General features: G+C 39.6%; 1 protein-coding gene across 1 annotated transcript in view; it reads right to left on the bottom strand.

Moving 5' to 3' along the window:
* ANO6 (anoctamin 6) overlaps positions 1-16,102 on the bottom strand; it is a 193,237-nt gene that overhangs the window by 31,892 nt on the left and 145,243 nt on the right. The window contains 3 exon segments of the mRNA XM_017529706.1: positions 1-69; positions 4,790-4,867; positions 6,957-7,099. The exon segment at positions 1-69 is cut by the window's left edge and continues 3 nt beyond it. Of these exon segments, the coding sequence (XP_017385195.1) occupies positions 1-69; positions 4,790-4,867; positions 6,957-7,099 (290 nt within the window).

Below are 16,102 nucleotides of genomic sequence, written 5' to 3' on the forward strand. Positions count from 1 at the left end.
AGAAAATACAATAAACACTGAGAGCCTATAGACAATGATCCCAATAACTGAAGCGATGATCAATAGAATCTGAAAGCACAATAAACACAGTAGCATGAGACACACCAATAACTGCATTTGCACTGTTAAAAACTGACCCCACACTTAACAAGGGGGGTGTGTAAAGTGATGTAAATCTCACATAAGTGATACCAGGGAAGTAGAAATTCTGGGATGTTAAAAATTTTTTTAAAAAGGAAAAGGAATGATGGATATGAAAAGAAGGCACATCCGCATATGTAAGAGGTTAACAAGAGGAGAAACTGGGTGCAGGGGGTGGTGAGAGGGAACTGGGAACTAATTTCTGTGCATTTTTTTTGTAAACCTAAAATCACTCTTTAAAAAAGTCGATTAAAAAAGAGTATCTTCAGACAGCATAAAAACGGAACAACTAGTAGCATACTCTGGTAGAAGGAAAAAATACCTGAGTATAGGACTAAAGAAACCATCACTTCTACAATTACTAAATTATTTAAGTTATGAGTTAATGTTTTTTGCTCAGTCATACTCCATTAAGAAGATACCATTTCCTTGCAACAGAGAAGCTATCACCAATTCAAGTGTCAGCAGGTGCTAGCTTTTGTTTTAATCACTGTAGCAAGGGAGAGTCTGAGCACAGCCAGTGAAGCTGGCACAGAGGTGCCCTGAGCTAACTGTTGGTACTGGCAGCAGGTCTCTGCTGATAAAAGCTTCACACGCTTTTCACACTCAGTTCTTATAACCTTAAACTGGCAGTCATTTGTACCTGCATTTCCAGAAGATTGACGCCAATAGTCCACTGTATTTTTGACTGCATAATCCCCAGTAAGAGAGATTTTCATTTTCTCAGTAAATAGATTTCTCACCACTGAATGATGCAAATTAAAGGCCCACGAATTTTCCTTACTTGATATACAGTACTAGACACTGTTGGAGAGGCATCTTTAAACTGTTTTCCCTAAATCTACTTTCTCCAGGATCATGCACTGAAGGTGTGCAACTGCTTGTGATGACAGAAATGTTTCAGAGAAGGGAAATTGAGGTTAAAGCAAACCATATCTTGTTGTTGATAGTAACAGAGAGGCCAGTTGTCACCTGTGGAGAGCAGTAAAGGGAGTGATCACAGGATGGTCCTGGGGCTAGACTCTTCTATTTGAATACTAGCTCTACTGGGGCTTCAGTATCCTCTCCTGTATATTAGGAATACTATGGCACCTAACACTTATGGAATTGTTGAGGATTCAATGAGTTACTTTAGGTAAAAACAGAATATTAAGCTCAAGTACATGAAAAGCACTACATAAGTATTAGCTATGATTATGGCAACCAAAGTAAAGTGTTAAAAAGATGTTTTTCTTGCTCTTTAAGCAATCTGCTTGTAGAGAAGGCATTACATTTCCCCTGTATCTTTCTCATTATTTCCTTTCCTTCACAGTTAAGTCTCAGCACTTGTGAAATGAGTAAGATTTGTGTGTGTAAATGTAAAAATTAGTTAAGGCTGAGAGAAAAATTACAAAAGATGAATCAAGTCATCCTCTCTTAGCACAATACATATAAGCTGTTTAAATATTATATATTTAAAAATTATCTCAATAATTTGTATTAAATAATGATAAAGATAGCATTCTTTAAATGCTTTCTGTTCACCTTAGTACATGTATATTTGTTTACTCATAACAGGCTTGTGAGGAAGGTAGTATAACATTATCTCTCTTTTGCTGATGTGAAAATAGAGGCTCAACGACATTAAGCAATTTGTCCAAGATTAGATAAGTAGTAAGTAAAAGAACTTGGGTCTCTTAAGATACTGAAGACACACTCCTCTCCACGGCACTGCCTCCCTGACATGGTTTACAAAATAAATTCTAATTCATTCCAGAGCTTTTTCAAACTTAAGTTCCCATATTTCTTTGGGGTTCTTCCCATACTTCAATTATTTCTTCATAGGGACAGGAAGCTTTTTATTCTTTTTCTTCAAGTTTGTAACTTATTTCTGATTTAACTTTAATACTTTTCAGATCATAACTTTAGAATACGGTCACTGTGGACAATTTTAAAGTACCTTGTAGTCACATTGATTGCTTTTGCTAGCCTGGGTCTGTTGCCCATCCTAGAAGAGAACCCAGATTCTGCTTCAGGGGAAATAACTCTTCCTGTTTTTAGTCCTGGAGTTTGGGTGGGATTGCCCTAATGTGCTCCAGAGGTACATGATTGGTTTGAGACAAACAGGGAACATCCCACCGGCCTCAGCAACTGATCCAGGGATTGACACGTAACAGCCACTAAGAACGTGAGGAGACAGCTGTTAGTGCCCATGGGAAAGAGAAGTTTCCCCTGTCAATAGAGAAAACTGCTAAAAAAAAACACTTCTCTTTGGTTGGAAGATGTGACACCTGGAATGCTGCAGCCATTCTGCTACCATGAGGAAGTGTCTAGATCCCCCCCATGCCCAGGAGGCCACCTGACACAGGACGAAGGGAACAAAACACAGCCCTTGATAATATCTGGTCTGCAGTACCTAGATTTGACTGAAGCCATACCTCAGTCCTGGAATTTTCAAAGAATAAATCCCACCTTCCCCTCTTTTGCTGTTGTTTAAACCAACTGAAGACTGATTTTCTGCCAACCATAACTGAAAGACTCTTAACAAAAATAGCATTAAATAGGAAAAAAATTATCTACTATCTACATGTAGGCACAATTCCTTCAGGATTATGTATGCATTATATGCATATTTAAAACCACTTTACATATTTTATCCTTCCCTTAAACCTATCATAAACTATAAGCATATTTATATGACTTAAAATATTTTCATGACCATACTTTCTCATGGCTGCACAATATGCCACTGTTTGAAGAGTGAGAAGTAGAATAGTTTGGTTGAGATGTGTGTGTGTGTGTGTGTGTGTGTGTGTGTGTGTACACATATATATACATGTATATATATACATATATATGTACATACACACACAAATAAAATGTTGTGATAAGTATGTAAGTCTTACATTTATTTACCATTTTCAATTATTTCCTGACTGAAAGTCTTAAGAGCTAAATTAGTGGATTAAAGCATAAGAATATTTTTTGAGACTTGACACACAATTGCCCAATTGCCTTCTAGGAAGTTGGAGCAGTGCAGAGTTACAATAGTCTCGTATCAGAGTAGCTGACTGTTGTACTTCATCCTCACAAACACTGAGTCCTATCAACCAAGAGGTGAAAAATCATATCTCATTTTAATGTGAATGAATTTAATCACTATTGAGATTTGGCATTTTGTAATGCTTATTGTTCATTATATTCTTTCTTTTGTAAATACATATTTACGTTGTCTCTTTAGTCATTGAGATCTTTTGTGTGATCTTCTAGGTTATCTGGACTCTATGTTTAAAGGTATTGACCTCTTGTTTGCCCTACTGTTAACAAATACATCTTCTGGTATTTTGTTTACACTTTTGATGTATGGAAACATTTAAATGTTTTCCTCTGAAACTTGTTCTATTGCTAGTAAGTTGAGAAAATCTTTTTACATCTAAGATCATATATTCATCAGTATTTATTTGTAGTTTTTAATTTTTTTTTTTTTTTTTTTTTTTGAGATGGAGTCTCGCTTTGTCACCAGGCTGGAGTGCAGTAGTGTGATCTCGGCTCACTGCAACTTTGCCTGCTGGACTCAAGCAATTCTCCTGCCTCAGCCTTCCAAGTAGCTGAGATTACGGGCGGACACCTGGCTTATTTTTATATTTTTTGTAAAGACTGGGTTTTGACATGTTGGCCAGGCTGATCTCGAACTCCCAACCTTAGGTGATCTGCCACCTTGGACTCCCAAAGTGCTGTACAGGTGTGAGCCACCATGCCTGGCCTTTACTTTTTTGTAATGTATGCATTGCATGCATATTTAAAACCACTTTACATATTTTATCCTTCCCTTAAAGGTACTGATCTCTCTTGTTTGCCCTATTGTTAACAAATATATCTTCTGATATTTTGTGTACACTTACATACTTTTGAAATCTATTATAGTATGTCATTTAAAGTAAGATTTTAACCTTTATGTTTTCCTCAAATAGCTAACAGGTAGTCCATTACTATTTAATGAATAATCTCCACTTGTCTGATGGATTTATAATGCCTCTCTTCTGACACGTTACATTTTTATTGATATTGGGCTATTTCTGGGCTTCATGTGCTATTCTAGAATCTGGCTGCTCTTGAGCCAATAAAACTCTCACTAAATTATTACATTGCTAATATGATTCTATCAATAAACCCAAAACTAACTTAACAAGTACTGATATTTTAGAAAAAATGTATTTCTGTCTAGAATCATTCATTTAAGGATTCCTTTACATCTTTCAATAGTTTTAATGTTTTCTTTGATAGTTCCCAATATCTTTTTGTTAAGGGTATTACTACATTTTATTTTTTTTTTGAGATGGAGTCTTGCTCTGTTGCCCAGTCAAGTGCAGTGGCACAGTCTCCGTTCACTGTAACCTCCATCTCCTGGGTTCAAGTGATTCTCATGCCTCAGCCTCCTGAATAGTTGGGACTACAGGCGTGCGCCACCACACCTGGCTAATTTTTGTATTTTTAGTAGTGATGGGGTTTCACCATGTTGGCCAGGCTGGTCTTGACTCTCTCTCCCTGAGACCATATAGTATCCAAGCTCAGCATTTAGTTTCCTCAACATTTAAAATTAGATATTAAAAAATTTGTTACATAATAAAAACAGTTTTAACCATTAAAAACATTTTTGTGATAGAATTACCCAGAAAAGGACAGCACTTGCACAGAGGGTTATCCGTAGACATTTTCCCCAGGCAGTAAAGGGAATGCGTTCTTCTTCCTAATTACAAAAACAAAAAAAAGTTCAGTCAATAAAGGGATTACTATAATAAAATCATTTTTCTCCTTGCCTGGCCAATAAATCTTAGACTTAATGTAAAAAAAATTAGTTTGCAAGCATAGCCTCATTACTCATAATTGCACTTTTTTGTTAACAACTTCAAAGTCACACATCACAAAACATGTGCAGTGTTCATCTTAACACATTTTTGGAAAAAGCAAGCATGATTAAGCTGTTTATCGGTCATGACCCAAGCTCAGGAATCTGAGTGTCTGATGGTGCCAAGCTGTAAAGCTATACTCCCGAGCTTGTCTTAGGTTTTAGAAATTGCTGTGATAATAGCACAGAGCCCAGGCAGGGCAAAAAATTTCACAGATGTCTGCAAATACTAGGTCTCCACTATGAGTTTCTTGGTTGAGCTTTATATATTAACTTTGAATGATGATACATTTTTAGAGGATTTCCATTTTATAGCTTATAAGAATATATTTAGGTTCTTAAGAGTAGAAATCAACACTCTACATGATTTTCCTGGATTATAAGAGCAGCCTAATAATAGCTGCAAATACTCACATAGTATTTAACTCTGTGCCTGGCACTATTCTACATAGCTTTTATACATTAACTCAATCCTTAGCTGCAATCATGAGGAAACAACTCTATTATTACCGTTTTATAGATGAGGAAACTAAGGCACAGAGAAGTTATAACTAATTTGTCCAAGATCACCCAACTAGTAAGTTGCTGTGTTCAGGCAGGAACTCTGGCATCAGAGACTTATCAAAGGGAGGGGATGTGGGCATCAAAAGTGAAAGGCGAACAACCATAAAGAAAAAGAGAGCTTCACTTGCAATGCTTTAACAAGGAACATTTCAAAGGAAATTTAACTTATAAGCTGGCAACTTTAACTATAAAATTGGCAGGTTTAAATGACCAAATTGTCTTTTCTTCAGTATTTTGCCCATGTTGCTGATATTATAAGATTTTTTTAGTGCTCAAACGACTTTATAAACATGTAATTTTGTTTAAGTTTCAGCTTTCATTTCTGAATATACGATCTTTCAACAACATATGTTTTGACCCTGTCCTCCCTAGAAAACAGCAGGAACTATTCATAATGGGGATTATTTGAAGCTTGTTACATTGTGAAAGACAAATGTCACTTTCTACTGGTAAGTGAACCTCATTTTCTCCCATCTGTACAAGGAAGAGGTTGAACTGTTCCCTCCAGTTCCTTTTAGTGCCAACATTTTGTAAATCTGTGATTCAATTTATAAAACCTATAGTTGAGAACATTTTCAGACGTTCTTGGTAAAAGCATTTTCTTTCCAAGAGCTATTCGTATTCAGAACCTACTGTTCTTAGGCTGATGACTCCAAGTACATTCAAGCTCAAAGTTTTCTGTGTTGATAGGAGCAAGAATGCAGACAATTTAAAAATCATCTTTCAGGGTCTTTGGACTATTTATATAGAGAGAATATAATTTTATTTTTGGAGCAGTGGTAGCAGCAACAAATCTACCTTTCCAATCACATAAAATACCTAGCACAGTACCTGAATGTAGTTGGACCTCAAAAAATATTTCCCTTCTTCCTTCCTCCAACTTTAGGATAAAAGCCACATGACTTTCTCCACATCCCAACCCGAAGGTGGAGCAGTGACTGAGGCTTACTGCAAGATAAAGGGGCAGCCGGTCTAGGATGAATAAGAGGCCGGAATAATTAAAGTATATGTGAAAAATTGAGAATCAACTATAAAATCTAATGCCTCTTTCCTTATACATCTGTCACAGTAAAAATTATTTTTTTGAATTTTTACTGTTTTTATGAAAGAAGGGACCCCATTTATCTCCTGTGTCTACTATTCTAAGCAATGCCTCTTTACCTTGGCTGCACATTAGAATCACCAAAGGAGCTTTAAAAAAATTTGTGCTCTGAACACCTACAGGTTACTAAGTATCAGAGTATGTAGCGATGGAACTAAGGCATCAATATTTTTTAAGCTCCCCCAAGTGATTCTAATGTGCTGCCAAGGAGGAGAACCACGGCAGTAAGTCGACTAAACTGCATCTAAATATGATCCTCCTTACCTGAGTAATCTCATTTATCACTATGTGAGTACATCGTGCTTCATATTCTGGCCGGGCTTGTTCCTCCTGCTGTAACTCAACAGTATCCCATTCATACTCAAGTTCTGCTTGGCGTCGCTTCCAAAACTCCAAAAACAAGGTAACTAACAAGGAGAGAACAGATTGTGTAGATCTTTGATGATGACTGATGTTTCAGAAATCTGTACTGAATAATATTAATTATCCATTGTATTAGCCAGTTTTCATACTGCTATGAAGAACTACCTGGACTGGGTAATTTATAAAGGAAAGAGGTTTAACTGACTCACAGTTCTGCATGGCTGGGAGGCCTCAGGAAAGTTACTCACCAGTCATGGTGGAAGTTGAAGGGGAAGCAAGGCACGCCTTATGTGGCGACAGGTGAGAGTGAGAAAGGGGGAAATCCCATGATCCAATCACCTCCCACTAGGCCCCTCCCTGACACATGGAGATTATAATTCAACATGAGATTTGGGTGGGGACACAGAGCCAAACCATATCATCCATAATACTACTGTATGTGGCAAATCAAATCTAAATTATAAAAAAGGGAAAAATATTATTTTAAAGAAAATGTTGGTAATTTACAACATTATGATATAGACTATAGATTCTGGGAAAGGCAATAATGTGATGGTCAGAAGACATGTAAGTATGTCTGACACTGAAGCATATGTTCCAGCACTTTATTGCCAGCAAAAACATAAGTAATGATCATAGTTCCAAAGCAGCTGATGGTCCATCCTTCATCTGCTTTTCACCACATCCTTCTCCTTGTACCCTGCCTTTCTTCCTAAGGGCCTAAAGGGGAAGAGGAACACTTTAGGATGTCCCAAATAAATTAATATTCATTCATATGGAAAACTGGTGTTTTTCCTCAATCTTATGTAAAGTGTGACTGAAATAATTTTTTAGGAATCATTTTTCAGAATTTTTAACTTCAAATACTAAATAAATACATTAAATGTTAATTGCAAACTGCAGTTTTAGGGTAAATTCCCTATGCCCTTCTAATCAGACTGCTAACCCTAAGTCCTTCCTATAAAGAAATTCTGTAATTACCACTGTTTTATCTACAAATATTCTTTGAGTGTCTACTATTAGCTCGGAATAAAGAGAAAACAAGACACAGTCCCTGTTTCAAGGAGCTCCTAGATATATGGGAATTATACTATCTTTGAAGTGACAGGTATAGTCGATTATTAAGAAGACTATGATAAAGGTAAGCACAGGTTGCTCTGGGCACACAGAGTAAGAACATCTAACTGGGTGTTTTGGGGAAGGCGTGGAGGGGACCACCATGATGAGTCCTGAGATACCTCAGAGCTGATCAGGTGAAAGTGGTGGTGGGTGGAACACTAAGGTCACCTGCCTCCAGGGAGCTGCACATGCAAAGGCAATGAGGCCAGAGAGCCAGATACTTACCCCAAACTGCAAATAATCTGGTAGCAAATGAAAGGTGGGATAGAGGTAAGGCAGCCGGGTAAGAGCTCTGCAGGAGCACATCACAAAGGGTTTTGCATGCTTTGAAAGGAGTTTAGAGAGTTTGACGTACAGCTGGAGGAGACTTTGAAGGTAGTCTAGAGTGAGACTAGGGCCGGGGAGACCTACTGGCAGGTACATGATGTGGTAGGATCCTTGGGGGATACTAAGCAGGTAGACAGATGGATGCAGGTATGACAGAAGGATGCTAGCAGGTTTCTGGCTCAGGCAATATCCTAAATTCTAGTGGCATTCCTTGGAAATAGAACGTGAGTTAAGAAGGTCAAGTGTGTGAGAAGAAACAACTGGTTTGGTTATGATCAGGAAGAAATGTCCAGTAGACAGGTACAAGTCTACAACATAGGGGAAGATCTGGGCTGAGCTAGATTTTCATTGTTTTAAGTGGCAACTGGGGCAATAAGAGAATAAGATCACTAAATGTGGTGTAGGGTAGTAATTCACACCCTGGCTGCATGTAAGAAGGACCAGGGAGCTTTTACAAAATACTGAACCCAGGTGCCACCCTGGAAATTATGATTTTTTTGGTCTGGAATGGGGCCTGAGCATAGTTTGTTTTTTTTAAGGTTTAATAAACAGTGAGGGTGGAGACTCACTGGAGTAGAGAGTAAATGAAAGAGAGCCAGAATGAAATCCTGCAGATCCCGCAAACCCTGCAGCAGGCAGCCTGAGGGATACACCTTTAAGGAGCATGAATCCAGCACTCCCCAATGGCAAAAACAATTAACATGTTTAAAAGAACTTACTTCTTAGTAATGTTTGTTTTGACTACTACTTTTCCAGGAACAGTAAGAGTAGAAATAACCTTGATATTGGAATCAGGATCAAATTGTTGAGTGTTTTGTATAGCGGGTGATGTCCACTGAGAAATGACCAGACATTTGTGCTCCTGTCCGTGCCCATGGGGAAATGGAGTATTGGCTTCTTTGTCAATGGGATGGAAATCTAAAGGGCACTAGGTCCTTTTGTGGACTGAGCTGTGACTGGCTGGTCTTGCTGCCCAGCTGAGTCATGCTGGCCTCAGGTGGCAGAAACTCCCCAAAGAGACCCTTTTGGGAGGAACGAGTCACCCATGAGCCAACCCGCCTTAGGCTGCATATGAAGCAGCATAACACACACCATCCCTTTACTAAAGTCCCGCAAGCCTCCAGATCTCCTTGATAAACCCCTGTACACCTCCATCCACAGAAGACCCTACTTTTTAATACACCAAGAATCCTACTGCCAGTATTGCATATGCCCCGACCCCCTCAGCTCCCTCAGCTGTCTCCCCCTCTGTAACTATGAAATCATTCCAGTGGTCATGTGCATTCTCTCAGGAAGTGCCCACTTTATTCCCTATGTCAACCCTTCTTCTGCCCTTCAAAATATTAATACATAGCACTCATGCATCCTGACCTATATCGGCTTCTAGGTCTACTGTCTATCATGCCCACTGAAATGTCAGTGGGCATGTGCAGGGATTTGGTTTTGTTCATAGCAGAGGCACTAGCACATAGCAGGCACTTAATGAATGAATGCATTGAATGAACAAACTGCAGGAAAACCAGCCAGAAGCTGGAGGATCCCCACCACCTGGGGAATCATCCACTCAGAGGTCCCAGCTGACTCCGACTGCTCACCTCTACACATAACTGTCCACTCTCCTTACTCCCAGCTATGCTAGTCTACTTGGGCCTTCAGTACCTCCTGTACAGACGTACCAAGATTTATCGTGCTTTACAGATAGTGTTTTTGTTTTTGTCTTTTTATAAATTGAAGGTTTGTGGCAACCCTACGTTGAGCCTTTATCAATGCATTTTTCCAACAACATGTACCCACTTTGTGTCTGTGCCACATTTTAGTAATTCTCACATTTCAAAATTTTCATCATTATTGTATCTATTATAGTGGTCTGTGATAAGTGATCTTTGATGTTACTATTGTAATTGTTTTGGGGCAACATGAAGTGCACCCATATAAGACAGCAAAACTGACTGGGCGCGGTGGCTCACGCCTGTAATCCCAACATGTTGGGAGGCCAAGGCGGGCGGATCACCTGAGGTCAGGAGTTCGAGACCAGAGACCAGCCTGACCAACATGGAGAAACCCAGTACCGTCTCTACTAAAAAATACAAAATTAGCCAGGCATGGTAGTGGATGCCTGTAATCCCAGCTACCTGGCAGGCTGAGGCCGGAGAATCACTTGAACCCAGGAGGCGGAGGCTGCGGTGAGCCGAGACTGCACCACTGCACTCCAGCCTGGGCAACAAGAGCGAAACTCCGTCTCTCAAAAACAAAAACAGCAAAATTAACAAATGTGTGTGTTCTGACCATTCCACTGATTGGCTGTTCCCCCGTCTCTCTGCCTCTCCTCTGCCCTCTCTATTCCCTGAGATGTAACAATAGTAAAATTAGGCCAATTAATAACCCTACAATGGCTTCAAGGTGTTCAAGTAAAAGCAAGACGCACACATCTCTTACTTCAAATGAAAACTAGAAATTATTAAGTTTAGTAAGGAAGGTGCATTGAAAGCTAAGCCTCTTGCGCCAAACAGTTTGTCAAGCTGTGAGTGCAAAGGAAAAGTTCTTGAAGGATATTAAAAGTGCTACTCCAGTGAACACACAAATGATAAAAAAGTGAAACAACCCTATTGCTGATATGGAGAAAGTTTTAATGATCTGGGTGGAAGACCAAACCAGCCACAATATTCCCTTAAACCAAAGCCTAATTCAGAGCAAGGCCAGAACTCTCTTCAATTCTATGAAGGCTGAGAGAGGTGAGGAAGCTGCAGAAGAAAAGTCTGAAGCGAGCAGAGGTTGACTCATGAGGTTTAAAGAAAGAAATCATCTCCATGGCATAGAAGTGCAAGGAGAAGCAGCAAGTGCTAATGTGGAAGAAGCGGCAGCAAGTTATCCAGAAGATCTAGCTAAGATCATTGATGAAAGTAGCTGCACAGCAGACTTTCAAGATGGATGAAACAGCCTCCCATTGGAAGAAGATGCCACCTGGGACTTTCACAGGTAGAGAGGAGAAGTCAACTCCTGGCTTCAAAGCTTTCAAGGACAAGCTCACCCTCTTGTTAGGGGCTAATGCAGCTGGTGACTTCATGTTGAACCCAATGCTCATATATTTTAAAAACCCTAGGACCTTTAAGAATTATGTGAAATCTACTCTGCCTGGACTCTAAATGGAACAATAGAGCCTAGATGACAGCACATCTGTTTATAACATGGTGTACTGAATTATTTTAAGCCCACTATTCAGAAAAAAATATATATTCTGTTAAAAAAAATTACTGCTCATTGGCAACGCATCTGGTAACCCAAGAACTCTGATGGAGATGTACAGAGATTAATATCGTTTTCATGGCTATGAACACAATATTCATTCTGTAGCCCATAGATCAAGGAGTCATTTCAACTCTTACATTTTATTATTTAAGAAATACATTTCGTAAGGCTACAGCTGCCATATATGGTTATTTGGCTAGATATTGGCAAAATAACCAGAAATCTTCTGGTAAAGATTCACCATTCTAGATGCCATTAAGAACATTTATAATGCATGGTAAGAGGTCAAGATGTCAGCATTAACAGGAGTTCAGGAGAAGTTGATTCCAACCCTCATGGATGACTTTGAGAGGTTCAAGACTTCAGTGGAGAAAGTCACTGCAGATGTGATTGAAAGAGCAAGAGGAACTAGTAATGAAGCCTGAAGATGTGACTGAACTGCTATAGTGTCATGATCAAACTTGAAGGAATGAGAAGTTGCTTTTTATAGATCTGCAAAGAAAGTGATTTCTTGAGATGGAATCTACTCCTGGTGAAGATGCTGTCATTATTGAAATGACAACAAAAGATTTAGGATAGTATACAAACTTAGCTGATAAAGCTGGAGCAGGGTTTCAAAGGATTGACTCCGATTGTCAAAGAAGTTCTGCTGTGGATAAAATGCTATCACACAGCATCACATGCTGCAGAGAAATCTTTCGTAAAAAAAGAGTCCACTGATGTGGCAAACTTCATTGTCTTATTTTAAGAAATTTGCAAAGCCACCCAAACCTTCAGCAACCACCCTCCTAATCAGTCAGCAGCCATCATCATCGAGGCAAGACCCTCCCTGGCTAAAGATTAACACTCTCTAAAGGCTCAGATGACTTCAGCATTTTTAGTAATAAAGTATTAATTAAGGTATGAACTTTTTTTGACAATGCTATGCACTCTCACTGGACTACAGTATAGTATAACCATAAGTTTGCACTAGGAAACAAAAAATTTGTAAGGCTCCCTTTACTGTGATATTCGCTTTCTTGTGGTGGTCTGGAACCTAACCCACAGTGTCTCTGAGGTATTTCTGTACCCAGCAAGAGGGCAGGATAACCCCAGATGGAGAATATACCATGAAGCACTGACAGTTTACTGGTGAGATCAGGCTTTAGCATCTTGACTGCAGGGAGGAGTCCAGGGTCAACATGCTGAAGGAATTATCATGTGTACTCTTCTACCTCATAGACTGCAAACATACTCTTCCAGCATAACCATTTTTTTAAAGGATGCTGTGACTAAGCACATTAAAATCTTGCTGCACTTTGACACTTAGAGGTATAAATAAAACAAACTGGTACTCATAAGCCTGTTAAAATTAGGCTAGAAGACTGGTGGTTTCTTATTCCTGCAATAGAAAGTAGAGTCTGCACCTGTGTCACGTGAGGTAGAGCCAGAGACTAAACTGACATTTTCTAACCCATTCTCATTTTCTCATAGCACCAAACAAAATAATGCAATTATATCAGTAAAAACCAAATATTTCTGCATCTTTCTAAAAGCTTGCTGCAACTTCATTAATACACACTGTATTTTGCCATCAATCTAAAGACTGATAATAGCCAAATTATGACAGAATTCTTATTCTATGCTTGTCACCTTCTGCCTATGGGACTTTAGGTAGTTGGCTTAATCTCCCTGAGTGTCATCTTCTTCATCTTTAAAATTGGAGTGTGACAGCCATTCATTTAGTCAGTAACTATCTAGTGTCTATCCATCCAGTATCAACAGGAGATAATTCATGAAAATATTCTTAACTTTTCTCACAAAGAGCAACATAAGAACTCTAGTCGGTGCTTTAAGGGAAGAACAGTGGATGCCCTCTTCCCTTCTCCCTGAACTTGAACATCAGGAGTAAAAATGCTTCTGGCTACCAAATCCTGAACTACAGGAAGCAGTTCTGCCTAGAAAGTGATAGGACTGCAATGCAAACAAGACATGGCCTGGTGAGAAATAATGAGCTGTTAGCAAATCCTTGAAGGGAAACCCTTGGGAGATGGAGCAATGAGCAAGTGTTTTAGTTCCTTGTTTCACTCAGCCACAGATTCTGCAGGGTCTATGGAAGGCACTGCTAACCTAGTAGTCACCCTGTGTTTTGGAGTACTCCTGCACCGTATCAGTGCTGACTCACAATGCTGTTTGTCCCACATTGAGGACACCAGGCCCTGGGTGACTGTGCATGATCACAGACAGGAATTCCTATTCTGTATCTTTTGCTGTCTACAGCTGCAATAAGACAATTGACAGAACTCCAGCAGGAAGCATTGCATTTCTGTTCTCTGGCAAACCAGAGGTGCTGCTTGACTAGACACAGTTAAAAATCTTGTATCAACATATAATGAGAAAAAAAAGGTTGTCTGGGTCTTGGGGATCATTAAGAGCTCTTCTTCTTAATCAGGATATTATTATATCTAAACAAAATATGCATCAGATGAAGATGATGCCCATATACATAAAAAGGTTTCAGGGCAGTAAAGTGCTGGTGGTCTTATATCCTGCAGTGTCTAAAGACAGGACCCACTGTGGTAGACAGGAATGTTCTGGTTGCTGTAAGAGTTTGCTGCTGAAGGTCTAGGATGTTTTAACAGGCCTCAAAACTATTCAGGCCTCTTACCCCACAGAGGCAGGGATGTTAGATTAACTTGCTTGGCCTTTATTGTAACTTTTTTTTTTTTTTTTTCCAGACAGAGTCTGGCTCTGTTGCCCAGGCTGGAGTGCAGTGATGTGATCTCAACTCACTGCAATCTTTGCCTCCCGGATTCAAGTGATTCTTGTGCCTCAGCTTCCCAAGCAGTTGGGATTCCAGGTGTGCACCATCACACCTGGCTAATTTTTGTATTTTTAGCAGAGGTAGGGTTTCACCATGTTGGCCAGGCTCTCAAACTCCTGACCTCAAGTGATCCACCTGCCTCAGCCTCCCAAAGTGCGGGGATTTACAGGCATGAGCCACTGTGCCCAGCTGTTTATTGCAACTTCCTAACTCAAGGACTAGAAACTCTTTTGGGTTTCTAGGGTTCCAGATCTGATTTTTTTTAAAATGTCTGTCAGAGGCATTTGTATGTCACTTAAGTCAGAAACTGAGTTGAATGGAGTTGGGGTGGTGGCAGTAGGAGCTGCATTATTTTGCTGGTGTGGACCCAGCAGAAGCAGCACAGGTCTGGAAGTAACAGTCACAACAGCTGTTTTCTGATCCCCAACTGCAGCTAGTTAGGCTTCCTGATTCCCCAGGTCCTTAGCGAGCCAGATGACTGGTGGAAATAACTACGCCTAGTTTAGAACTCACCCCTCACAGGTGAAAATTAAACATTGCAGCCAAGAGTCTGATTCAGGGAGAATCAGGTATAAGCAGGCAAGATGCAACAAGGAAAGGAGTGGGCAGGCTGTGTTTAGAACTCTTACTTCAACCATGGGTTGGTGTTTAGGACTCTATGAATCAGTATGAACAGCCTGCTTTATCTTAAAAGGATGGACGTTTAAAAAATAAGTATGTGATTTTTATTATATTGATTACAAAAGGTTTTCTACTCTCAACTTTTATAATTTCTAGGGAGCAGAAAAATACTCTAAGTGCCATATGCATCTGAGCACAAGAGAGATGCCGCAGGAACATGATGGTGGTGATATAAGTAACTTCACATGAGGATGTCACCTGTTGGTTCTGCAATTCCAGACTTTCTATAAAGTGGTTCAGAGCAGTGGTTCTCAAAGCAGAAGTAACAAGGAAAGCCACAGAAAGCACCTAAAAAGTTTGTCATATATATCCTTAAAGATATACATATGACGCTATAGGCAATGCTAAAATATTTTCTGCATTCTAAAATCAGAAAAAAATCAGCAGCCAATGTGTCAGTTCTATAACCATGGCGTAGTTAATGATCAGACAAGGGAAGGTTAGCTAAGAAATTTGAGGCTTGTCTTTCTAGTGTGAAAATTAACATATTTTTTTTGCTTTATTTCAAATATCTTAATTGGGGCTATCAACATCCATTAGTATATGGAGTTCAGTAGATGTGTTAGAATGCTCTACATCATGATTCAATGTTGAGAGTACAGTTAGGATAATAGTTAAGAGTGCTGACCCGGCTGGGCGCAGTGGCTCATGCCTGTAATCCCAACACTTTGGGAGGCCAAGACAGGCGGATCACAAGGTCAGGAGTTCAAGACCATCTGGTGAACATAGTGAAACCCCGCCTCTACTAAAAATAGAAAAAATTAGCTGGGCCTGGGGACGGGCACCTGTAGTCCCACTTACTCAGGAGGCTGAGGCAGGAGAATTCCTTGAAACCAGGAGGCAGAGGTTGTAGTGAGCCGAGACTGCATCA

The sequence above is a fragment of the Cebus imitator genome, unplaced genomic scaffold (genome assembly GCF_001604975.1).
Source record: "Cebus imitator isolate Cc_AM_T3 unplaced genomic scaffold, Cebus_imitator-1.0 Scaffold2, whole genome shotgun sequence".
Classification (NCBI taxonomy): domain Eukaryota; kingdom Metazoa; phylum Chordata; class Mammalia; order Primates; family Cebidae; genus Cebus; species Cebus imitator.